Genomic DNA, 27,040 nt, shown 5'->3' with positions numbered 1-27,040 from the left:
AGGGGAGTATTAAACATGGTCGAGCTGAGCAGAGAGCAGAGTAACGGGAGAGAGAGAGGAGTGACCAGAAGGCAGCTGAGGGAGATCTAGGAAACAGACCTTAAGATCTCGAGCAAAGAAGATGGCAGTGATAACGTGAGAGCAAAAGACACTCGAGATACAATTGTTCTTAGTATTTTAATGATAAACATTTAAAATAAGAGGAACTACACACAACTGGAGAACAGCTTCCATTCCAGGGCTGTCTACTGGCGGGAGACCCTGGAGCCAGTAGCAGGATAGAGACAACTTGCAAGGAGGCCCACGGTGACTCAGGCCAGGCTGAACAGAAGGGCGCTTCTCCCCACCCCCCCAGCCCCCCCGCCCGCGGCTCTCCGGCCTCACTCAAATAAGCCTCTGTCCTCCCACTCCTCCCACATTATTGCCTGGGGCCTGGCTCCTACTTCTTGGCAGGGCCTGAGCAGCGTTTTTATGTTTGGAGCTTCAGTTTGACTAGAGGCCTGTCTGGGCAGGGTTGCTCATTCCCTCCTACTACCTCCACCAACACCTCCAAGTCAAAATACCAGTCCTCTGAACTAAACCGGTGACCATGCAAGAACAAAAGAACCACACTTTTCAAGGAAGCTTTTATTGCACGTGTTTTTTAATGACTACTTAATTGACTGTAAGAAAAAAAATAAAAGCACTAGAGAGCAGGATTTAGATCCTAGTGCGGGCACTGCTAACTGCCTGTGGCCTCTGACAAGGTTAGGGGATTTCCTCTCCCTTCTGTAACTGCTATCTAGAGAACGCGGATTCTGATGCTTCTGCTGCCTACCTCAGAGTTGCCCTGGGTTCAAAGCAGGTAGGAGAAAGACTCTGTAATCACTAATCCAATACAGAAAGGACCGTGCTGTGCTCATCACTGCATCCTCAGAGCAGTTCATGGCACACAGCAGGTTCACCATAAATACTTGTAGACCGGTGAATTAATCCACCAGCAAGGTGTGGTTATTAAGACTAAACAGTGAAGGAGTCACCCACTGTTGGCTTCGAGCAGAGAACTGAACGTGCTGGAACACTGTAAGTCTCCAACAACTCTAACGTGGCGTCTGGCACAGACTCCAGACAAAAGGGGCAGTGGCCCGTCCCCCAACCAAAAAGCCGTTCCTAAGGAGGACCTCGGACATTTCGGCCAGTAGGAATCAGTGGAAAACGGAGCTTACAGGACCAACTACCAACTCACCTAAGATGTACTGAAACTCTCAGAGTCAAAATGCTAAGAGGTGAATGGGCCCTCATGTATCTAGATGACCCCGCACTTCACAAACAAGGTTAACTGAGAACATACAGAAACTCTGGACAGAACCAAGACTTGATTGCAAGGTTCCTGCATCCCGTTCTGGATTCTCTGAACTGCAGTGAGCATGACCAGGAATGGGTTTAGGGGAATCACTCAGCTTCACATACTCCAGTGGTTGCCCCCTGGGGGACATCTGACAACGCCTGGAGACAATTCTGACTGTCGCACTGGGAGGAGATACTCCTGGCATCTAGCAGGTAGAGGCCAGGGCTGCTGCTCACGCCCTTCGGTTCTGCCGCTGATCACGGTGAAGCAGAGAGAGCTGTTTACACGTTCCCCCATCAGGCATGAGCTCTTCAGCCTCAGTCATTTCCACGTACCCAGGACTTTCCCACCCTTGACAGGGAGTGTACAGGTTCCAGAGATGTTTGTGGACCTAGCAACAATGTACCAGAAGCACGAGAGGCTGGTCTGGAGCCAAGGGTGCACTACAATATATTCTAGGACATATTCTGTGACATTCTATGAGCACAAAATTGATGGAAAATATACACATCACGATATTCCCCAAAAGAAACATTTTATGACAGAAAAATATTTAGTAAAATTTTTGAAGTCTTTATAACATTTTCATACTTACCTTTCACTATACACTTTTTCTAATTTTACATTCTTTTAAAATATTTAGTGTATCCTTTTGGTTCATATCTCATTGTCTTTTCTTTGGTGCTGCAATATTTACATAGCTTTTAAGAGATTACGATGGACTTTATGATCTGTGTTAAGGCAGAAGGGGCCTCAGAAACCACCCAGTGGTTCTAACCTTGTAATTGACCTAATTTTAAGGAACCTGTGATACTCTGGAATTGAGGGCTACGCTGTGTTTATACATTTTCCTTGGGTACAAATCCAGAACTTTCACACACTCAGACGCACACACAAATAGATTATACAGTTCCAAAAAGGTTAAGAGCCACTGATTTGTGCCAACTTTTCAGATGAGGAAGATAAGGGCCACAGAGAAGAAATCACCCAAAAGTGGGCAGCAAGACTTCTGACCGTCTCCTCTGGTTCTTTCCACCTCCCGCTCGACCCCCACCACCACCGCCTCCACCACTACTGGCGGGACTCTGTGGCCACTTCCAATTTTAACATTTTAAGATATTTCAGAGATGAGAAAACAAAAGTCTTCCCCAAATGCAGAAAACTGAGATGGTGACTGCAAGAGAAAGAGAAGACTCTACCCTGTGACCCTTAGATGAGAACTCGCCAGCAGGCACCCTTCAGCCCCCGGACCATCCAGGCAATGAGAGGCTGCCCCTCACTCCTCCTCACAAGCTGGGCAGGGAAGGGTTGCTGCTCATCCTCAGAGGCACACTATGCTCTCCAGGACACAGGTGTCTCCGGGGATGGCCCCTGCCACCGCCTCCCTGCCTGCTCCCAGCTCAAAATCCCAGAAGTAGAAAAAAGAAATGCACCTTCTTCCCTCAATATCCAGGTTGGAGGTTTAGGGGAGAGAGGGTTCTGAGTCAGCAGGGGCACTCACCAGGAGGCACGTAAGGACGGAGGGCCGCAGGCTGCCTGGCAGAGGGCACCGTGAGCCCAGCCTGTCCATGGCGTCGCCGGGAATTTAGTAGCACAGCCTAGCAAACCCGGGCTGGGCTGCAGGCTGATGGGCGGGCACCGGGGCCTCCACGGCCCTCTCCCCTCACCACCTGCTGCCTGCCCCACTGCCCAGCCAGGCCCCAGCCAGGCTGGCCCAGGAGGGTGGGGGGAGCGCAGGGAAGGAGGGAGTAATTCTCACTAGGCGGTTCTCTTCCTAGAAACAAAAACCCAAACACCACAGGCGGACCTACAACCCCTGCAAAAATACTAATTTTCCCTTCCCGTTGTAACAACAAAAAAAAGGTAAGATCCCCACACGTGCAGATAAAAAGATCTACGTTTCTTAGATACGTAAAACTTCCAGAAACCACGGCACACAAATGCTAATACACATACACAAAACTCTTCCACTTCATAGGGGCCCATCCTGCCAACAGAAACAAGTGAAGCACACATGCACACACGCATGCGCACACCCACACCTACACACACACACACAGCTGCCTTCCTATCCCCCACAGCACCTCCTCCTCCCAGGATCTCCCATCTAATTCTCCTTGGCTTAAAATACTCTTGTTCCCACCTGCTCTCCCGGTGAACTCATTCATCTTTCTAGGCCAGCTGCTCTGAGCAGCTTTCTGCAGGGTTAATCCCACAGTCCTCTATTTCCCCTAAGGCACTTGGTACACACTTGTTGCCGCACTCAACATGAGCAACTATGGAGAGCTGCAAACAAACAAGAAAAGCAGCAAGCTAATGACTGGCTGTTGCCCTTCGGGAATGCAGAGACCACTGTTGCCAGGGTGTGCAATTTTTTAATCCAGCTTTTTTATGTAAAATATCTTAATTTTTAAATATTTCTGGGGCAGGGTAAGGGACTGAGTACACAAGGACACAAGTGAACTTTTTTAACTTAAGGAAAATATTCTATTTCTTGATGGTGGTAATGGTTACACAAGTGTTTAAAAAAAATTGAACTATACACTTAACATTGGTGAACTGTATTGTACGTAAACAGAACCTTAACGAGCCGGGGAAATGTTGTATGCTGGGGAGACGAAACAAAACACATCTGTTAGCCAAATCTGGCTTGCAGGCTGCCAGTTCACAGCCTTTGTGTTTATTTTAATTGTCCGTTTACTGTCTGTCTCATTCCTTGGGACTCTAAACTTCTTAAAGGCCCACACTTCCAGCAGTGTCTGACAAAGCAGTAATCAGTTGCAGCCCTGGTCTTATCATTTACATGGTTAGCTGTGAAGACTCGGGCCAATTCCGTAACCTCTCTGAGCTCTGGCGGGCGAGGGCTGGTAATGAAAGGGCTAATATCACCTCCACAGGTCTAAAGTGAGGACTAACAAAATTCACCTAAGAGCGTCAGCTTTTCAAAAGCACGCAGTTTCAGGACTCCTGGTTGGCTAAGTGGCAGTGCATGCGATTCTTGATCTCAGGGTTTTGAGTTCAAGTCCCATGTTGGGAGTAGAGATTACTTGAAAATAAAGCCTTCTAAAAGACAAGCCAACAAAAAAAATAAATGCAAGTAATCTCAAACTACCATGGTCAACCCAGAAAAATCTCCATCTGTGATTGAAGAACTTGGTACCTGTGGAAAAACGGGGTTAGAGAAAATGAGGCTGTGGTCCTAAGAAAACCTTTCTATCCAAAGTCCAGGAAAATCAAGACTGTAATCTTTTATACTTATTACATTAGTAAGACATGCAGCCACTGTTAATGACCATTTACCTTAGATCCTGAGATGATTTCCTGAGATGATGTCCCCAAGTTTAGCACAGGACCCCACACAGCATATGCTCAATAAATGTCTGTTGAATGACTAAATGATACGGATGTGTGGCTGGTGATGGTAAGGATGGTCATGATGAAGGTGGATGTTGGGGCAACAAGGGAAGAATGGCAAGACATGAGCTATCATTTGGAAGGAACTGCCTCTGGATTCTCTTCTTCCTTTAACTCAGGCACTTCTACTCTCTCCAGATTCAATTCCAGGGTTAGATTCCAAAAGTCCAACTCTGCATTTATGACTTTGGCAGATTCTTCAGATATAGTAAGAGTCTCAGTGCCACTGCCAGAGGGTCCAGGATCTTCTTCTGGAGCCTTCTTATCCTCCCTCTTTCCCTCTACCTTCTCCTCGTTATGAGATTCAGAGTCAGGCTCAGATTCAGATTCAGACTCCCCTTCAGACTCTGATTCTGTATCCATCTCCTTTGTCCACATTTCCTCCTCTTTGCTCGGGTCTTCATTTTCTTTCTTCAACCCCTTTGCTTTATTTTGTAGGTTCTTTTGCACCTCTTTGTAAGTATATAACAATTTATTGAAGTCTTTTTTAAAGGCCAAACTTCGGTCCAGGAAAGGATCCATATCAATTGCAGCATCAATGAGGTCTGAGGCCTGGCGTAAGACAGCATTCAATTTCCTCAGATTCATCTTTACCTCCGGTTCCGGGGACTTGTCTTCTTCTGTGTTTACTGACGCAGACTCTCTCTCGGTTATGGCCAAAGCCTGAAACTTGAGCAGCTCGTTAATTTCACCCTCTTCGATGTCAAGGAATTTAAAGTCCATCCGTTTTGCAGACTCTATGATTTTTGCAACTTCTTCATTAGCTCTGGGGAAACACGCATAATCGTTCACAACATCATCCCAAAGTTTCCACCAGGCTTTATTAAGGGCAGCCGGTTTTATGTCATCCATTGCCTCTTTTATCACCACCAAAGCATCAGCAATGTTGTACTGTTGCCACGTTTCTTTCAAAGTAAGACAAGGGTTTTTTTCAATACAGTCGGCAAAGTGGTCGAACATATGCTTGGTGTAGTACCTCCTGAATGCTTCAATTATACCCTGATCCAACGGCTGAAGGTAGCTAGTGCCTTCCAGAGGGAGAAACACAATGTCAACATTAGGGTGAGCAAAGAATAAGGAGTCTGGGTGGTTGGGACCCCTGTCCAAAATCAGCAACACCCTGAACTCGAGATTTTTTTCTATCAAATAACTCCGGGCCTGGTGGATGAAACAGTTATGAAACCAGTCCAAAAAGAGGGCCGCGGTTAGTGACACTTTGGGGTGTGACCGCCAGAACACAGGAAGGCGCTTCTTGTCTTTTTCCAGAAGGCAGGCGGGATTGGGGTCTTTATAAAGCAGCAAGGGTTTGATCATTTTGTCGCCGGCGGCATTGGCACAGAAAATGAGGGAGATCCTGTCCTTGGCTTCCTCTAAGCTTTCGGGGTTCTTGTCCTTTTCCCTGAAGGTACGCGAGGGCATGCACTTCCAGAACAGGCTCGTCTCCTCGGCGTTGAAGACCTGCTGCGGCTCGTAGCCTCTGGCCCTGATCAGTCTCTGGACCTGCTTGGAATACCTGGGCGCCGACTGGGCATCCAGCGGCTCTTCCTCCCCCATCAGCCTCGAATTCCGCAGGCTGTAGCGGTGTCTGAACTTCTCAAACCACCCCTTGCTCGCATGGAACTTGTCGGGGTTGCCCTTGCCGGTGGTCTCCACCAGCTGCTTGTAAATGCGCTTGGCCTGGCTGCAGATGGCCTTGAGCGTCAGGGGCCGCCCCCCGATGGTCTGGTCCTCCACCCAGAAGGTCAGCGCGGTCTCCATCTTCTCGATGTTGGCGTCGCGGGGCACGCACAGCACCTTGGCGCAGACGGGCGACACGCTCTCCATGCTCGCCCTGATGGCCGCCTCGTTCCTCTTGATGGTGCGCACGGTGGACTCGTGGACGCCGAACAGGCGCCCCACGTCCGTGTTGCTCGCGCCCTCCTCCAGCTTCTCCAGGATCTTCATCTTGTCCTCCAGGGCCATGACCCGCCGCCGCCGCTTCACCCGCGTCTGGCCCGGGAGCAGGAGGCCCACGGCGTCCGCGCCGCCCGGCGAGGCCTCGGCCGCCGCCCAGGCCGCCGCCGCCTCCACCACCGCCGCCCTCGCGGCCGCCGACAGCCCGGCCTTGGGCCCCGGGGGCCGCCCGCGACGCCGCTTGGGCCCGCGGGGGTCCTCATCGTCCCCGCGGCGCTTGCCGGGCATCTGGCGGCCTCCGCCCGCCGCGGGAGACGCGCACGCCGCCCCGACAGCCGGCCCGCGCCTCCCGCCCGGCGCCCCCGGTGACGCCCCCGATGACGCCCGGCCGCGACCCCGCTCGGCCCCGGTCTCGCGAGGCTTGGCGGCCCCCGAGCGCGCGCGGCCCGCCGGCCCCACATCGCTATTGGCGCGGCCGGGCGCTGCCGGCGGGCCCGGCCGGAACCCGGGGGGCGGGGCTGCGCCCCGGCGGGTCTCGCGAGGCTTGGCGGCCGCGGGGGCGGCGGCGGGCTCGGCCGGAACCCGGGGGGCGGGGCTGCGCCCCGGCGGGCCTCGCGAGGCTTGGCGGCCCCCGAGCGCGCGCGGCCCGCAGGCCCCACATCGCTATTGGTGCGGCCGGAACGCGGGGGGCGGGGCTGCGCGCTGGCGGATCTCGCGAGGCTCGGGGCGGCCGCGAGAGCGGGGGCGGGAGCGGGGGCGGGAGCGGGGGCGGGACCCGGAGGCGGAGGCGGAGCCGGACCCCCGCGGGAGGGCGCCATGGCGGCCCAGGTGCTGGCGCTGCTGCGGGAGCTGTCGCGGCTGGAGGCGCCGCTGGAGGAGCTGCGCGCGCTGCACTCGGTGCTGCAGACCGTGCCGCTGGGCGAGCTGCGGGCGCCGGCGGCGGAGCTGCGCCTCGGCCCGCTCTTCTCCCTGCTCCGCGAGGACCATCGGTGAGCCGCCCCCGGCGCGCGGCGGAGCGGCCCGGCTGTGCCCCTGGGGGAGGCCGCGGGAGTCGGCGAGCCGGCGGGAGGGCCCCGGGCCGGAGCCCCGGAGGCGGGACGTGCAGCGGGGCGGGCTGCCCGCCGGGGGGGGAGGCGCCCGGGCTCGGCGGCGGAGCGGCTGCCCGCGGCCCGGCCGCGACCCCGCGACCCCGCGACCCCGCGACCCAGGCCGCGTCGGGCCCCGCAGGGCGCCGTGCCCCCTCCGCCGGGCTCTCGGGAACAGATGGATGGATGGATGGATGACGTCTCTTAAAAAGTCGGGGGGGGGTGATCTTCTTGCAGTCTGGCAAGATCCCGTCCACATTTTAAACGTTCGTTGTTCCCGACCCCTAGACATCGAAGCCGCAGGTCGGCCCGCTCCCAAAATGTGCCGTTTAGGGAGAGAAACGCACCACGGAGGGGGCAGCGGGAAACTAGAAACCACCGAAGTACCCGTTGCAAGGGGAGGAAGCCCATGATTTCCGACCCTGTGCGGCTCCGAGAAAAGTCGCGGCAGATCTCTCTACGTGGACACGGAAAAATCTCTTAACGTGTGTTGTTGGAGAAAAAGGAACATTGCCGCAGTTTATGATCCCGAAATGGGGCGTATTTTTTTAAAAATTTTTTTTGATATTTCAGGCCCCCTCGCCCCACCCCCCTACACAGGCTGGTGTAACCCTGACTGTGGGACGTGCCGCAGAATTCTGAGTATAGAGGTCGGGCTTACGGTGGCGACTTTTTTCATTTTATGCACATCTGTACTGTTTGATTAAAAAGCTCTTTGTATTTGATCTTTTAAAAAAAAAATTTTTTTATTTATTTACTCATGAGAGAGAGGCAGAGACACAGGCAGAGGGAGAAGCAGGCTCCATGCAGGGACCTGATGCAGGACTCGATCCCAAGACCCCAGGGTCACACCCTGAGCTAAAGGCTGATGCTCAATTACTGAGCCGCCCAGGTGCCCCCTTTTCTGTGTCCTTTATTTCAGGCCCTCATTTTCTCCCTCTTGCTAGGCCTTTGCATTAGTCTGACTCATTACCTTGAAGCTTCCTTGTCCAGCATGTTTTTCCCACACAGCAACCACCGTTAACTTCTTAGGTCATTTGTCTCAAATATTTTCCATGGTTTCCCATTGTCTACAGTGTAAAATCATGACTTTTCCTGGCATTTGGGCCCTTACAGTATATTTCCATCCTACTTTTCCAGCCTCTCTTTTCCCTCCATCCTCTACAAATATTTCGTCTGCTTCAGCTACCGTGTGGCACACTTTCCCTTGTGCATGACTTGGCACTTTTCCTAACTTTGTGCATGCCAATCCTTCTAACTGAAACGCCCTCCCTCTCTCCAAATTCCTTCATTCTTTAAAGCTCAGGTAAAGTGCTGTCACCTCCAAAAAGTCTCATTTGGCCACTCTAGTTTCAAGTGACTGGCCCTCAGATCTCCTGAGAGACATTGTCACATTATCATTATTTCTGCTAACAATGCTTGACTCTGTTGCATTATGTTATGGTTCTTTCCATGTTTGCTTCTAGTTGGATGATTCTTTGAAGGCAGGGGCCATATTCTGTTCATCTCTGCATCCCTCCTACAGTGCAGCACATTTTCCATTTGGGAAGATAAAAGTGTTCTAGAGGTGGTTGATGGTGATGCTCGCCCAACAATGTGAATGAACTTTGATACACAGAACTGTATAATAAAAAAATGGTTAAAATAGTAAAGAAGCCCATATGCATGAACAGACGCTCCTCCCCCTTCCTCCTCTCTGCCCCTCCCCCAGCCCCTGACAACCAAGAATCTGTTCTGTCTCTGTGGATTTGTCTGTTCTGGGCATTCATATAAATGCAATCACCATCAAAAAGAAGCTTTTTATGTCCCGCTTCTTTTAGAGTAATATTTCCACACTTCATCCGTATTGTATAATATCCCATTGTATGATTAAACTAGGTTATGTTCATCCACTCATTAATTGCTGGACATTTGGGTTGTTTCTATTGCTATGAATATCCACACACAAATTCTTGTGTGGATATATGGTTTCAGTTATCTTGGGTATAAACACTGTTAATTACTCCCTTAGGTGCAGTTATACAAAGTGGAATCCCAAAGTTAAAAAAGTTATGTCCATTTTTAAGGTTTTTTACATCTATTGCTTAATCAACTTTTATATTTTTAAAGATTTTATTTATTCCTGAGAGACACACAGAGGCAGAGACCCAAGGAGAGGGAGAAGCAGCCTCCCTGCGGGGAGCCCAATGTGGGCCTCGGTCCTAGGATCCCAGGTTCACACCCTGAGCCAAGGGCAGACACTCAACCGCTGAGTCACCCAGGTGCCCCTTAATCAACTTTTAGAAAAGTCAAATCACTTTAATTGTATATTCCTGTTAATAGTATATGAGCGCCTGAGCTATTTACACGTACTGCCCATTAGGAGAAGAAGTGATTCTTGAAATACCTTCTATATCCACAACTGGTAGTCATCAAGTTCTGATTAATTCACATCTTTAATTCCTCGTGAATCTTTTCCCGCCTCTCTATCTCTTCTTACTACACTGTTTCACTCCCTCATCACCTGCCTTCTAACGGAAAAAATATTTCTCTAACTAATACAGAATAATTTCTTCAAGTCAGATCTCATCAGTTACTTTCTGTTTAAAACCACTTAGTGGCTTGCCATTGCTTTCTGGAAAAAGTCTGAATTCTGTAGATGATAAAAAACCCCATCAGAGTCTGGCTTCTGTGCATCTTTCCTGTTTCATTTCTCCCTGTTCATACCTCCCCTTTTACCTTCTCCCCACTTCTCTCCCATTCTTACCCCAGTTATATGGAGCTCCCTGTACTTCCTTGAATGTATAACACTACCTCATTCCTCTACCCCTTCATGTCCTTCTACATGGAACACCTTTGTTCTTCTAGATAATTCCCACTTTTTCTTAAAATTTAGTTCAGCTAGGGGATCCCTGGGTGGCGCAGCGGTTTGGCGCCTGCCTTTGGCCCAGGGCACGATCCTGGAGACCCGGGATCGAATCCCACGTCGGGCTCCCGATGCATGGAGCCTGTTTCTCTCTCTGCCTGTGTCTCTGCCTCTCTCTCTCTGTGTGACTATCATAAGTAAATAAAAATTTAAAAAAAAATTCATATTTAAAAAAAAAATTTTAGTTCAGCTATTACCCCTCTGGGAGGGCTTCCTTGATCCCTGTGTTCTTTTTTGAGCTCCCAGAATTTCCAACCCTAACCTATAATATTTACCCACCTGAATTATAATTGCCCTTCTGTTTTTCTGTATTTTCCATTAGACTAAGCTCGTTGAGGCTAGAGAATATATAGGTACTTAGTAAATGTTTAATAAATTGGTAGAAGTTAGTATTTTAAAGGAAGTCTGGTGTGGAAGAGACCTTCATTGAGCCAGGCTTCAGGTTGTAACTCTGTACCTGGCCGGACACAAACTAATGAGACCTATGACATTTCCTTTAGGGAACAGACCACTTTGTGTGTATCCATTCTGGAGAGATTGCTCCAAGCTATGGAGCCGGTTCACATAGCCCGGAACCTCGGAGCTGACCTTCAGAAGGGACTGACTCACCCTGATGATTCCGTAAAAATTCTGACTCTATCCCAGGTATGAAATTTTACTAGCACATAATAAGGAAACTGACATTTAGTGACCGCCTGCTCTGGACCAGGCTCTGTGTTGGGTGCCAAAGACAGAGAGACAAAACATGATCTCTCTGTGTCCCTAGGAGGTGTCTCGTCTATTCTAGTGTGCATAGCTAACTATAAGCAGGAGCATCCAGGCTAAAGTAAGGGGTTCTAGTAAGTATTGTCTGAAATACTCCTTCATCAAATGCTGACTGAATTCCTTGTACATGCCAGACATTGTACCATATACTGTTAGAGCTATCAAGATAAATAGAGCCTATTTCCTCCCCTCAGGGAGCTCCTAATCTAGAGGAAGTAATTGCCAAAGTAGCTCTTATTATAGGGGCATAAAAAAGGTGCTATTGTAAAGGTCACCAAACCAAGAAATTGAGACAGTAACTCTTACAACCCTAGTAACCAAAATACTATTTGGGTGAAGAGTTGCTGCTAAGGATTATATTGTTGAGATGTTAGGACTCAAGCAGTTATCTAGGAGGCATCAAGTACTATTTTTCTTTTTCTCACCTGGAGGTATTATTTCAACAAAAAAGGAGAAAGTGTTGATTGATTCTCTGACCATTTATGTGCTAGATGCCATAGTAGGTACTTATCCTATTTAGTTTCCTTCCATCGTCATAACTACCCTGCAGTTAAGTATTATGATCACATTTTACAGATAGAAACCTGTAAAGAATTAACTAAAGAAGTTAGTTAATTTGCTCAGGGTCTGTAGCTAAAAATTGATAGAACTAGAATTTGTGTTGTCTTCTTTCACTGGAGTGTCTCTATTTTTTACCTACTGTTAACTTTTGTCTTTCTTTTCAGTATTGTGCCTATATCATGAGTGTCTTCAGCTTTAATGAATTTGGGTCATTTGGAATTTTTTTTTTTCATTTGGAATTTTTAATGGCTTGTCTTAGAGCTGAATCATTGACCCCTAAGATAAATGCACACTAAGGGAATTTCTGATTGCATTTTTATTTCAGGTCGGAAGAATTGTTGAGAATTCTGATGCTGTTACTGAGATTCTAAATAATGGCGAATTACTAAAACAGATCGTTTATTGTATTGGTGGAGACAATCTGTCTGTAGCTAAAGCGGTGAGTCACCTAGAACCATCAGCCTAAGCACACAGAGTATCCTAAAAAACAAAGGAAGGCCTTCTGGATTGAGGGGTGGAAGTTTAGGATGGATGATTTGTATAGTTGAATTTGCAACCTCATATAGATGGTATCAGATAAGTAAATGGTGTCATATAAATACCAGTAAACCCCTTCTGTTTTCTAAAATACACATATCTAAATTATCCATCATGGAACTTATATTAGGTTGCTTGGTAAGAAAATTTACGTCATCCGTTTTTGTTTTTGTTTTTTTAAGATTTTATTTATTCATGAGAGGCACAGAGAGAGAGGCAGAGACACAGGCAGAGGGAGAAGCAGGCTACATGCAGGGAACCTGACATGGGACTCGGTCCCAGGTCTCCAGGATCACGACCTGAGCTGAAGGCAGCGCTAAACCACTGAGCCACCCAGGCTGCCCACATCGTGCATTTTCTATAGGGAATACTACGTATCTTTTTCAGTTTAAAATAATGATAACTAAAACATAGTGCTCATTGAGCAAGATGCATTCCACACATTAATTTCGCATCCATCTCATGAAGTAGGTATTAAGTATTCTGCATCTTTATGACTTAAGAGGTATTTTCTTTCCTTATAAGGCCATTAAATCCCTGTCAAAAATATCACTAACCCAAGCTGGACTGGAGGCTTTATTTGAAAGCAATCTGCTGGATGATCTGAAAAGGGTAATGAAAACAAACGACATCGTTCGATACAGAGTATATGAGGTAAGACTAAAGCAGGCAGTTTTATTTTGTTTTGTTTTGTTTTGTTTTTGAGAGAGAGAGCGTGAGTGCAGGGGGAGGGGCAGAGAGATAGAGAATCGCAAGCAGCCTCCAAGCTCAGCATAGAGCCCAGCGCAGGGCTTGATCTCACGACCCTGAAATCATGACCTGAGCCGAAATCAAGAGTTGGACACTCCACCGACTGAGCCCCCCAGGCACCCCTTCTCATGCCTACCATTCAGAATGCAATAGAGCTACCACTGAAAGGCAAGATGTCTTGTTAACGTCCATCTATTGAGCATCTAGTCTTTATAAGGCCCTATATCCAATAGCTGGGTACGTGGAGGTGAACCCTCAGCCTAATGTGTCAGGCAGTCATCTAAAAAATTATCATGGCAGACTATGTAAAGTACTATAATAGGAGATAATGTTAAAACTGGACTTTGAAATAGTACTAATATGAAGAAATGACTCATTTGCACCCACTCTGTACTTAGCATTGTGCTGAATCTCCACATATATTGTCCATTTTTATGGTAAACCCTACACATGATTATCACTAACTTCACTATTAATACAGTAGCTGACCCAAGCCATATAGTTAAGAGGCTGGATATTCAAAATGGAACCCTTGACAGTCTGATTCCCTATTTAAAACACTTTCTTACTGGGCATATCTTAATACCATGCTATCCTGGTTTCCCTTCTGCCTCTCTAGCTGTTTCTTCTCTGTCTCCTGGTTCATTATCCTCTGTTGAACTTTTAATTTTGGAATTCATGAAGGTAAATTCCCAAACCCGCTTCTCATTATACATTCATTTCTAGGCAATTTTATGCATCCTATGATTTCAGTTCCCATCTACATGGGATGACTTCATAGACCTCCAACCCAGACCTCTCTTCTGAGCTCAGACCTTCATGTCCAACTGCCTACTGACTGTTCCCCCTTTGGACCTATGTATTCTAGGCCCCTCACACTCATACTCAAACCAAACTCCTAAGCTTCTTTTTTTTTTTTTATTTTATTTTATTTATTTATTCATGAGAGACACAGAGAGAGAGGCAGAGACACAGCAGAGGGAGAAACAGGCTCCCTGCAGGGGAGCCCAATGCAGGACTTGATCCCAGGACTCCAGGATCACACCCTGAGCCAAAGGCAGACACTCAACCGCTGAGCCACCCAGGCGTCCCTAAACTCCTAAGCTTCTTTACCCAGCCCATGCTCTAATAAAAAATAGCAACAGACTGGCTCTGCATGAGGCCTTGCTCTCCCTACCACATATCCATTAGGTCATCATACTGTCAGTTTTACTTATTAAACCATGCACTTAAAAAATAAAAATAGGGGATCCCTGGGTGGCGCAGCGGTTTGGTGCCTGCCTTTGGCCCAGGGCACGATCCTGGGGACCGGGATCAAGTCCCACATCGAGCTCCCGGTGCATGGAGCCTGCTTCTCCCTCTGCCTGTGTCTCTGCCTCTCTCTCTCTCTCTCTCTCTCTCTCTGTGACTATCATAAAATAAAATAAAATAATAAACCATGCATTTCTCTTCCTTGATATAGCTACCACCGCTTTAGTTTAAACTACCAGTTTCTGGGCAGCCCGGGTGGCTCAGCGGTTTAGCGCCGCCTTCGGCCCAGGGCCTGATCCTGGAGACCTGGGATCGAGTCCATATCGGGCTCCCTGCAGGGAACCTGCTTCTCCCTCTGACTGTGTCTCTGACTCACTCTATGTGTCTCTCACGAATAAATAAAATCTTACCAAAAAAAAACTACCAGTTTCTCTCACCTGGACTACTACATTTGCATCCAGACTGGTCTCTTCTCGTGTTGATACCACTTGTCTATTTTCAGATGCAGTCAGTATGATCTTTTAAAAACTCAAATCTGATTCTATCATTCCTCTGCTTAAAATCCTTCAGTGTCCTATATCTCAGAAAGCCCTCAGGCTTGTGGAATGAGTGAATGACTAATAGAATGTATGAATGAATGATTTTTAACAATCATTTTGCTGATTCAGGCTTTTGTATTCTGATTAATGAATTGGTGATTTCTTAAAAAAGAAAAAACACAGATACAATCAGATATAATAGAGTATTTCTGTGCCGAAGTAATTCTTATGGGTTCAATGAAGTTTTTCTACTTATGGAGACAAAAAATTGATTTTTTTAAAAACTCAGTTATACAAAAGTGCCTAATCTTGTGTTTAATTTAAAATGAACTCTAACAGATTTGCGGCTGTTAAGACCTTTTGCTTTTTCTGTTTTTTTTTTTTTCTTCTTTCAGTTAATTGTAGAGATTTCTTCTGTGTCACCAGAATCTTTAACCTACTGTACCACCAGTGGGTTGGTAACCCAGCTCCTCAGAGAGTTGACTGGGGAAGATGTGCTGGTCAGGTATGTTGGCTGAGAGAGCTCTAAAACCAAATGTCTTTTTTTTTTTTTTTTTTGAGATCCGGAAAACAGCCTTGGGGCTTCAAATGATCTTCCCTAGTAGAGCCTGGGCCTAGGTAGCACTCTCTTGACCACTGTCCTGAAGAAGGGGTCTTTAGGGCAGCCCCAGTGGCTCAGCGGTTTAGCACCGTCTTTGGCCTGGGGTGTGATCCTGGAGACCCGGGATTGAATCCTGCGTTGGGCTCCCTGCATGGAGCCTGCTTCTCCCTCTGCCTGTGTCTGCCTCTCTGTCTCTGTGTCTGTCATGAATAAATAAATAAAATCTGAAGAAGGGGCCTTTAGAAATTACTCAAGTTAAAAAAAAAAAAAAGAGGGATCCCTGGGTGGCGCAGCGGTTTGGCGCCTGCCTTTGGCCCAGGGCGCGATCCTGGAGACCTGGGATCGAATCCCACATCAGGCATCCCGGTGCATGGAGCCTGCTTCTCCCTCTGCCTATGTCTCTGCGCCTCTCTATCATAAATAAATGAAAATTGAAAAAAAAAAAATTAAAAAAAAAAAAAAAAAGAAAGAAATTATTCAAGTTACATTGTCACGGTATGCTGGAACTTAGCAGAGCCCCATGACAATTCAGCTACTTTAGATTAACCATATTCCTTGTCCTTAGGTATGTGTGCTTTTGCAATCACTGGGTAACTGTTATTTTGTATTACTTAATAGGTTATTCTACACATTTTTTTGCCGTTGTTAAATAATAGCACTATGGCATGATAGAAGAAACAGTGGCCTTTGAAAATGGGCAAGACTTGAGCTTCCATGCTTCTCTGCTACTTATTAGCTATTTGACCTTGAACAATGTATTATAACTTTTCTGTACTTTAGTTTCCTTATGTCTCAAATGGAACAGTAACAACTCTGTAAAGAAGACATGAGGATTAAATGAATTGGCCATAGAGACCCATACATTGGCTGACATAGGTCCTCCAAGCAATGTTGATTCTTTCTCTTCACTCCCAGCCCTCTACTTCCTGAGTCACCTTTAATATCTTCCAAATGTTACCTTGTTGATATTCCAGTTTACTAATATATCCTAACTGTTGAACACTTGACTTTGCTTCAAATAATTTGCTGTTAGATTAGCACTACAGTTAATCACCTTCATGCACACACAGATTTTTGTTTTCCTTAAGTGATTTTCTGATTGTCATGTTTTTTAAATGTGACTAAATTTCTTGAACTCATTTGCACATAAGTCACCAATTACACTGTTTCAAAGCATTTGAGTTACATTGTTTCAAAACATTCCTAATAACAAAATTAGTTTTTTAAACTAATTTTTTAGCCTTAAATATTTTTAGCCTTATACAAATTTTATAATATACAGGAGAAGAACCTGCAAATAGTCTGTTAAAATACCTTGGGGACAACTATAAAAATACTTAAAAAAAATTATTTGGGGAAATCTGACCATGGGTAGGCATTAGGTAACACTAAGAATTTTTTTTTTAAAGATTTATTTATTTTAGAGAGAGAGCAAGAGCGGGGATAGGGGCAGAGGGAAAGAATCCTGAAGCTGAGTGCAGAGCCTGACATGTGGAACCTGATCCCAGAACCCTGAGATCATGACCTGAGTTGGAATCAAGAGTTGGCTGCTTAACAGACTAGAACACCCAGTCGCCCTGATACCAAGAATTTTTGTCAATTTTTAAAATATGTGGAAGTGGCATTATAACTGTCTGATGTTTTTTAGAAATGCATACTGAAGTATTCAGGGATAAATGGCTGGATACCTAGAATTTGCTTTAAAATAATTCAGCAAAAATGAAAAAAAAATAAATAAAATAAAATAAAATAAAATAATTCAGCAAAAATGGAGGAAAAAAAGATGAAAAGCAAAATCTTGCCAAAAATCTCATACGAGGCAAAATCTTGATAACTATGTGGGTACATGGAGGCTTACTGCACTGATCTCTTTACTTTTGTATGTGTGAGACATTTCAAAATAAAATTGTTTAGGAAGCAGCTCTAATCAGTTAAAATTTAAGTCTAAACTCTACCTTGTAATAACTATGTGATTCAGAACAAATCACTGCAATCTTCTCATCCTTGTCTCTTGATCTGAAAAGTAGAGCCAGGTGATGCCTGGGTGGCTCAGCGATTGGGCATCTGCCTTTGGCTCAGGTCGAAATCCCAGGGTCCTAGGATCGAGTCCCACATCAGGATTCCTGCATGGAGTCTGCTTCTCCCTCTGCCTGTGTCTCTGCCTCTCTCTGTTTCCCTCATGAATAAGTAAATCTGTAAAAAAAGAAAAGTAGAGCCAGGATCACTGACCTTTCTGATTAAAAGAATTAAGTAAGATAGCCTATGAAAGCATTTATAAATTCTGCTAATCACATGCAAAATCTTGACATTTCAGAGCCACCTGTATAGAAATGGTGACATCACTGGCATATACTCATCATGGACGACAGTACCTTGCTCAAGAAGGAGTAATTGATCAGATTTCTAATATAATTGTTGGGGCAGATTCAGACCCTTTTTCTAGCTTCTATTTGCCAGGTAAGAAATGTTGATTTCTTTTAAAATGATGGTGCATGTTTCTTCTGAGTTATCTCTGATAGGAGAGGCCAGGGATTATTTCCTTTCCTTTAGAGCAGATTCCCTTTAGATGATACCCTTTGCCCCATAGGTGGAATCTATTGCCCTGGGAGCTATATATTATTGGTTCTGATTTTCTGGAAATACCATTGCTGTTCAGAGCATTAGGATAGTTTCCCTTGAACCTTAGTCAAAAGCAACATAAATAAAAAAAACTATTGACATTTATACTATGTTTCATAGATTGAGCAAATCTCTGTTGGAATCTTTGTCTAATATAGGATCCACTCCAGCCATGCTGTTCCAGAACATGGTTAATTAGTTTTTCTTGAGCACTTGCAGAAATCTGAAATGTATTCCTTCCTTAGGTAGCCTAGTTTACTTCATCGATGAACATCTCTGTTTAAAAATTTCTTGGGTTGCCTGGCTGACTCAATCGGTAGAGCATGCAACTCTTGATCTCGAGGTCTTGAGTTCAAGCCCCACATCAGGCATAGAGCTTACTTAAAAAAATTTCTTCCTAACAACCTCTCCAAACTTGCCTTCCTGTAATTCATATCCAGTGGTCCTTGTTCTTTGCTCTTCCTCTTGCATATGACAGTGTTTCAATATTTGAATCCAGCTCTGTTGACACCCTCACATCACAGGTCCCTCGGTGCCTCCTATGGGCTGTGTGATTGCCAGGCAGTGGAGTACAGTACTGTAACCCTTCTCCCCTTCCTGGCCTGTAGTTCATTATCATCTCTGTGAAGACATACAGCCCACAATTTGTGGGGTCTTCCTCTTCTATTAACATACGTTTTTGTAAATATCTTTAGGATTTGTGAAGTTTTTTGGAAACCTGGCTATCATGGATAGTCCTCAACAGATCTGTGAGCGTTATCCTGTCTTTGTGGAAAAAGTCTTTGAAATGACAGAAAGTCAGGACCCCACCATGATTGGTGTAGCAGTAGACACAGTTGGAATCCTGGGATCCAACGTTGAAGGAAAACAAGTTTTACAAAAAACAGGTTGGTATGACTTAGCGTTCCTTGGCCTTGTTTAGGGGTATCTTCATTTTTGACGAGGATTCAATATATAAGCTCACTTGCTGGTGTATTAACTACATTGTAGAAAGTACTTTTACAGATGCTAGTCGTTTTACTGTGACCTTGGACTCTTTCCTAGAAAGCCTCATAATTATTACTGAATTTTTGTTTATTTTTTACTGGCTAGACCAAACACTGTGTCCCCTCTACACCTTCCTTGGTAGTATTCATGGTCCAGAGACTGTGGGCTGGAGTCAGAAAGACTGGATTCATGTCCTGGTTCCAACACTGACTTGGCTTTTTGATCATAGCCTCACTTAATTACTATAGGCTTTTTTTCTTTATTCATAAAAAGGGTAAATTATTGCTTCTCAGGATTGTGAATATTTATTTATTTTTTAAAGATTTTGTTTATTTATTCATGATAGATATATAGAGAGAGGCAGAGACACAGGCAGAAGGAGAAGCAGGCTCCCTGTAGGGAGCCTGATGCGGGACTCGATCCCGGGACTCCAGGATCGCGCCCTGGGCTGAAGGCTGGCGCTAAACCGCTGAGCCACCCAGGGATCCCCAGGATTGTGAATATTTAATTGAAAATATACATTTGTTTTATACTTGTAATATCCTAGAAGAAAAAACCAAAAATTTGTTCCAAATTTTATGTTCAGAATGATGGCACATCCATGAGTATCTTAAAGGCACATCCATGAGTGTCTTAAAGGACTCTGAATTCTTTACAAAAAATAATATGGGCACCATTAAAACCCTTATGAAGTTAATCTTGAATTGAAAATTAGTATACTGGGATCCCTGGGTGGCGCAGCGGTTTGGCGCCTGCCTTTGGCCCAGGGCGTGATCCTGGAGACCCGGGATCGAATCCCACATCAGGCTCCCGGTGCATGGAGCCTGCTTCTCCCTCTGCCTATGTCTCTGCCTCTCTCTCTCTCTCTCTCTGTGACTATCATAAATAATAAATAAAAAAAAAAAAAGAAAATTAGTATACTATTGTGTATCACAACTGGTATCCTTGTTATATATACTTTTCCAAGTGCTTTTACCTATGATATAATCCTTTTCAGTCCTGCAAAGAACATACTACGGCATTCTCATTTTATAGATAAGGTAGCTGAAATTCAAAGAAGTCAAGAAGATTTTTTAAGATACAGACTGTGGGGCATCTCATACTCAAATCTAGGTCCTTTAATTTCAAATCCTCTGCAGTTTATCCTAAATACATGCTGTTTTGCATATGAACATGTTTTAGGCCTATCACTTGGTCTCTGACTACATGTTTAATTTTTTTTGTGTAGGTTGCTAGAGGTCAGTAATATAAAAGCATACTTTTTTTAAAAATATTTTATTCATTTATTCATGAGAGACACAGAGAGAGAAGTAGACACAGGCAGAGGGAGAAACAGGTTCCCTGCAGGGAGCCCAATGTGGGACTCGATCCCCAGACCCGGGATCACTACCTGAGCCGAAGGCAGATGCTCACCCAGGTGTCCCTGAAAGCATACATTTAAAAAATCTCATTGTTCACTTCATACCCATTTGGATGGCTATTATGACAAAAAAAGAGAGAGAGAGAGAGAACAAAAACAGAAAATAACAAGCACTAACAAAGGATGTAGAGAAACTAGGACCCTGGTACATATTTTGTGGGCCTGTAAAGCGGTATAGCCGCTGTGGAAGACATTATGGTGGTTCCTCAAAAAATTATACATTGAATTACCATGTGATCCAACAAATAGACTTCTAGATAGACACCCAAAAGAATTGACAGTAGGAACTCAAAAGATATTTGTGCACTTGTATTCACAACATTATTCACAATAGCCAAAACGAGAAAAAAATCCAAATTTTGTTGATGGACAAGTGGATAAACAAAATGTGGCATATACATATGATGAGATATCCAGTCATACATTGGAATGAGGGGCGCCTGGCTGGCTCAGTTGGTTAAGTGTCCAACTCTTGATCTCAGCTCATGTCTTGCTCTCAGGATCGTGAGTTCAAGCCCCACTTTAGGCTCCACACTGGACATGGACCAATGTGACCAAAAAAAAAAAAAAAAAAGGAATGAAAGTCTCTTACATGCTGTGACACGCAGGGACCTTGAAAACATTGTGCTAAGTGCAATAAGCCAGACTCAAAGGACAAATATCCATTTACATGAGGTACTTAGACTAGTTAAATACACAGAGACAGAAAGTAAAATACTGGTTATCAGGGGATGGGGCTGGGGGAAATGGGGAGTTACTGCTTAAGGAATACAGAGTTTTGGTTTGAGATGATGAAAAAAGTTCCGGAGACAGATAGTGATGACAGTTGCACATCAAAAGGTACTTAGTACCACTGAACAGTATGCTTAAAAGTGGTTAAAATGATAAATTTTATGTGTATGTTACTACAATAAAAATATTTTGTTATCCTTCAAAGGAACTCGCTTTGAACGCTTGCTCATGAAAATAGGCTATCAAGCAAAGAATGCCTCAACAGAGCTCAAAATTAGGTGTTTGGATGCAATTTCCTCTATTTTTTATATACCGGTGAGTAGATTGGGAAATTAATGGAGGACAGTGGGATATGTTTGGGAGAATAAATATATATAAGTCTACGTAACACTGGTTAACTTAATGTGTTACTCAACTTTTAGTAAAGAAGATCCTCACTATATTACTAGCGACATTTTTTAAGTTAAAGTGGAGTCATCCAGGATTAGACCTGGAGAGAGAAGACCCTAGAGTTTGTCTAATCAACCCCATCAGGAAACAGCAGCCGGGGAGGTCTGAGCTAGGTTTGGGAACGGATGCCCCAGACTTAGAGGTCACGTAGCTGACTAAGGACGGCGTGCCGTCAAACCCAGGCTTCCTGACTTCCTGACTTCTGAAGGCTTGAGATTTTTTCCTTTCTGTCCTGTAGCCTGAGCAGCAGACTGAGGACCTCCTGCGGATGACAGAATCCTGGTTTTCTGCTTTATCTCGGGATCCTCTGGAGCTCTTCCGTGGTATCAGTAACCAACCCTTCCCTGAACTGCACTGCGCTGCCTTAAAAGTGTTCACGGTAGGCATCCTCTTCTTTTTCACGGGTCCTTTTGGGACGAGGCTAGTTCAGCATGTGAATCCTGGGCGTGTACAGTGTATGCAGTCTCTGCCCTGTGCTATTAGTGTAGACCAGTGAGGGAGACCGATGTGCAGATTGTTTCAGTCAACGGTGTTAGGTATTGTGGCAGAGGTTTGGACAGGATTCTGTGGATCACAGAATTTATTCCAGATTCCTTACCTGTCATCAAGCAAGCTCCTTATTGCCCTACTCTCTTTCCTGAGCCTTATTGCCTGCCAGTCCCCTTTTGGCCCTTAATGGACTAGTGGTACCAAACTGCTTCATATCTCTGGACCTTTATGTGCCCTCTGCCTACAACACTGTTCCTCAACTTTGCTTGATAACCTCTTACTCACCTTGAGGGACTAACTCAGGTATCTCTCCAAACCCACGAGGTTGAGTTAAGCAGTGTCAGCTCTCATAAAAGTTGCTGATTATTTTAAACTTTGGAAAACATTGTGAAGTTAAAAAAAAAAAAAAAAATGTTTTTTAAGACGTTATTTATGTATTCGTGAGAGACCCAAAGAGGCAGAGACACAGGCAGAGGGAGAAGCAGGCTCCATGCAGGGAGCCCGATGAAGGACTCGATCCCCGGACCCTGGGGTCACGCCCTGAGCCAAAGGAAGATGCTCAACCGCTGAGCCACCCGGGTTCCCCAAAGTAGAAATTTTTGAAATTACTTAAAGTCAGACCTGTTTTGTGTATTTCCTTTTAGTGTTAGTGTTTATTTAGTTTTTTGTGAAATTTTTTTTTGAAGATTTTACTTATTTGAGAGAATGCATGCACACAAGCAGGGGAGGGGGTGGGGAAAGGAAGAAGCAGACTCCCCACTGAGCAGGGAACCTGACTCTGGTCTGGGCTTTGTCAAACCCAGGACCCTGGGGCACCTGGGGGGCTCAGCGGTTTAGCATCTGCCTTTGGCTCAGGTCGTGACCCCAGGTCTTGGGATCGAGTCCCCCATCAGGCTCCCCACAGGAGTCTGCTTCTCCCTCTGCCGTGTCTCTGACTCTCTCTGTGTCTCATGAATAAATAAATAAAATTCTAAAAAACAAAAAACTACGCAGCTCAGGTAGCTCAGTGGTTTAGCACCACCTTCAGCCCAGGGTGTGATCCTGGAGACCCAGGATCGAGTCCTGCATTAGGCTCCCTGCATGCAGCCTGCTTCTCCCTCTGCCTGTGTCTCTGCCTTTGTCTCTGTCTCTCGTGAATGAATAAATAAAATCTTTAAAAGAAATAAAGTTATTATTTCAGTGTAGAGCTATAGTGAATCATTGTCCTATCAGTGCATATTTCAGTAGTTCTCCATTACAAATGGTATTACATTGAACATTCTCAAAAATATCATCTTGTGTACGTGTATAAGAGTTTTTTCAGGGTAGTCTTTTCTAGTTTTTGTTTTTATTTTTCCACTGTTATAATTATGCCATGTCTATAATTTGGATCCACTTTTTCATATCCATAGATTTACATTCTTTATAAATACTATTCTTAATGTTTATTTAAGTTTTTCTTACCATATACCATAATTTACTTACTGATCCCCCCAGAATTAGACATTTATATTATAACTTTCACTACTATGATGAACATCTTTGTATAGCTTTTTAATATCTAGATTTTTTTTTTTTTTTTAAGAGTGAGAGAGAGAGAGCGCACACAAGCTGGGGGAGGAGCAGAGGGAGAGAGAGAAGCAGACTCTACACTGAGCACAGAGACCAACGTGGGGATCAATCCCATGACCCTGAGACCATGACCTGAACAGAAATCAAAAGTCGGATGCTTAACTGACTGAGCCACCCAGGCGCCCCTAGATTATTTTCTTAAGTTAGCTTTTCAGGAGGAAATTTATTTAGACAAAAGTAACATTTTTTTAAAAGATTTATTTTTATTTATTTTAGAAAATGTGAGCTGGGGGAGGGGCAGAGGGAGAGGGAGAAGAGAGTCTCAAGCAGACGGCCTCCCTCTTGCAGCTCAGCTGAAATCAAGAGTCAGACCCTTAATGGACTGAGCCACCCACACGGCCCCAAAAGTAACATTTTTAAGGTTCATGTTTCTAAGGATTGTGCTACAAGTAACACATTGCACTTCTGAAGGCTCAGAGGAGTTTTATTCTTTCTGCTTTCCATTTCAGGCCATCGCAAATCAACCGTGGGCTCAGAAACTTATGTTTAATAGTCCGGGGTTTGTGGAATATGTGATGGATCGGTCTGTGGAGCATGACAAGGCTTCAAAGGATGCCAAGTATGAACTGGTGAAAGCACTTGCCAATTCAAAGACAGTTGCAGAAATCTTTGGGAATCCAAATTATTTGAGGCTCAGAACTTACCTGAGTGAGGGTCCATACTATGTGAAACCTATTTCCACAACAGCCGTGGAAGGAGCTGAATGATTTCTTCTAGAGTCTAGACCATTTTTGACCAAAACACCTCCCAAGGTCTTTGACTTCATCTGTAAGCTACACAACAGAGGCTTCTCTTCCCCCAGAATTATCATGGAGTGTCTAATGTAATTACATTACCTACATTTGTGGTGTTTCTACATTGAAATACAGCGTGGAACCAGGAAAGCAGGCACCTTGGTCATAATAGCACCAGGTGTTTTTCAGATTCCCTTGACTGCCTTAATCTTTCCAAGAAGATGGAGGTTTTGTTTGCTTAGGAAATGTTCATGGACTTACTGTCTTATTTAAAATTCTGCTTCAAATAGAATGGAACCAAGTTGTTCGGAATTCTCTTTACCACCTATTTTTTTTCTTTTGGGTCCTTCTGCCTTTCTGATTCCACTCTCAAAGTCTTGGATATAAATATTCTTTCAAACAATGTGGAACCTTGAAATTATGTTCTCCACACTAAGAATAAATACTTTTAATAAGGTGTCTTTGGATTTTTTTTTTGTTACTATTATTTCTTTGGAAAATGGACAATAAATAAGTCTTTTAAAAATGTTCTGGCGTTCTTTACTTTTTTTGTTTTTTTATCATTGAATTTTACTCTGTCGTGGTTTGGGAGAAGGAGGAGTGCTGACATGCTAAAGCAGAAAGATTCCCCAAACTCTACTTATTGGTGGATCATCATTGTTTCAGATCCATCAAGTCAATATTGAATTGATCAGAGAGAGAGAGAGACAGTGACTCCTAATAACCAGAGTCAGATGGCAGGTCACTGTATGTAAAAACCAGGGTGCCATCACATTGAGTAACAAAGGATGCAGTTTCTTTTAATTGACACACACGCAAGAAAAAAAAAGTGTTTCCACTTGTTTCCAGTGTTCTGCTTTCTGACCAGAAAAGCACGCTGCACACCAATCACCCGTCAGGGGTTTCTGCAGGAGTGTGCCATCGGGGTAGGACGGTTCAGAATCCAGGGATAGGTTTCTTTTAAACCATGATGTTGATGTTGAGAAACCACCCCTGCTCTGTAACGTGGTGGTTCTCAGGCGCCTGGAGTTCCATGTCCCAGATGGATGACCTCGTTCCTACCATCCCTGAATCCTTCTATGTGAGTTTTTGTTGGTTTCATGCTGATGATTTCTCTGCAACTAATACCACTAACTAGGCCACAGCCAAGTCTTCCTTCCATTGTCCGAAGTGCTAAGTTCACCTCGTTTACGTTTTTACATTTGTATTTCACTGATGAAGAAACCCAGGCTCAGAGAAATTAGGTAACCTCTCAAAATCAGACAGGTAGCAAGTGACTAATTGTAGAGGGAAAGAGAATTTCTATTAGAAATAGAACATTAGTGTATAGTCAGTACAACAACAGGAAAAACAGGAAACACCTACCCTAGATCTGAAAGAAGGTTTTCCAGAGAAGGAAACCCCTGAATCTTGGAGAACCAGTAGGAGAGTAATGGCAAGTAGCAGGGCAAGCAGAGCCACAGACATGAAAACAAGAAACATTCGGGGGAACTGCAAGGCAATAATGACCAAGCCCTAGAACTTAAAAGGGGAAAGTCACAAAATTCCTCATCATTATTACTAATAGTAGCTACTATTTCTTAACAGATTGCACGCTCCAGAGCCAGAATGTTAACCTGGCTTCCTGGTGGCTGGTCACATGTGTTACTTGATTATTATATTTTGAAAATAATAGCAAACAAATGTTTGTTAAACATTGTTCTAAAAGCTTTTCAGGGGCACTTGGGTGGCTCGGTCGGGTAAGCATCCCACTCTTGATTTCGGCTAGGTCATGATCTCAGGGTTGGGAGGTCAAGCTCTGGGGCAGGCTCCCTGCTCCAAGCTCAGAGGGGAGTCGGCTTGTCTCCCTCTGCTCCTCCCCCACCCCAATAAATAATGAATGAATGAATACATAAATAAATAAATGCTTTTCATCTATTAATTCATGTTGCTATTTTCCCTCTCCCAGGAATAAAATACTGTTATTACCCTGATTACCCATGAGGCCGAGGCACAGCAAAATTAGGAACTTGCCCAAGATCGCACAGCAAATAAATGGAGCCCAGATTTGAACCTAAGCTGTTTAACTCAGAACATACTTTTTTAAATGCTGCCTCTTCCTCTTATTGGACATTTGCTATGGGCCAAATCCAGTGCTACATGTTTGACGTGTCTCGTTTAGCCCACAAGTCCTATAGGGTTTATTTTGTACATAAACTGAGGCTCAGTATATTTTAGTAATATCTCAAAAAATATGACCTGATAAGTGTCATGGCAGGGATTTTCAAAGTGTATTACTTTGGGGACACCTATAATCCCAAGAACCCCGGGATGGGATCTATTGGTCTAGCGCCTAGTCTTTATACGAGAGAAATCAGAACAGGGGCATCT

The 27,040-nt window shown here is 44.7% G+C and overlaps 1 protein-coding gene across 2 annotated transcripts; it reads left to right on the top strand.

Moving 5' to 3' along the window:
• Positions 1–7,418: 7,418 nt before the first annotated feature.
• PSMD5 (proteasome 26S subunit, non-ATPase 5) lies at positions 7,419–25,198 on the top strand. 2 transcript variants are annotated; one of them, XM_077913119.1, is made up of 10 exons: positions 7,419–7,623; positions 11,125–11,269; positions 12,276–12,389; positions 13,013–13,141; positions 15,423–15,532; positions 17,943–18,085; positions 18,943–19,134; positions 21,592–21,701; positions 22,075–22,215; positions 24,386–25,198. In XM_077913119.1, the coding sequence occupies exons 1-10, from the start codon at positions 7,451–7,453 to the stop codon at positions 24,641–24,643; spliced, it is 1,515 nt and encodes a 504-aa protein (XP_077769245.1). In that variant the 5' UTR covers positions 7,419–7,450; the 3' UTR covers positions 24,644–25,198. The 2 variants fall into 2 exon arrangements, with proteins under 2 accessions (XP_077769245.1, XP_077769246.1); XM_077913120.1 differs by lacking the exon at positions 13,013–13,141.
• Positions 25,199–27,040: the final 1,842 nt, after the last annotated feature.

Source organism: Canis aureus, chromosome 10 (assembly GCF_053574225.1).
Source record: "Canis aureus isolate CA01 chromosome 10, VMU_Caureus_v.1.0, whole genome shotgun sequence".
NCBI classification, from domain to species: Eukaryota; Metazoa; Chordata; class Mammalia; order Carnivora; family Canidae; genus Canis; species Canis aureus.
Note: the sequence above shows the minus strand (reverse complement) of the source record. Positions and strands in the feature narration are given on the sequence as shown.

Coding starts and splice junctions, on each gene's coding strand:
- PSMD5 (XM_077913119.1), top strand. CDS start 7,451: ATGGCGGCCCAGGTGCTGGCGCTGCTGCGGGAGCTGTCGCGGCTGGAG. Junction 18,086..18,942: donor TTCTAGCTTCTATTTGCCAG/GTAAGAAATGTT, acceptor AAATATCTTTAG/GATTTGTGAAGTTTTTTGGA. Junction 19,135..21,591: donor ACAAGTTTTACAAAAAACAG/GTTGGTATGACT, acceptor TATCCTTCAAAG/GAACTCGCTTTGAACGCTTG.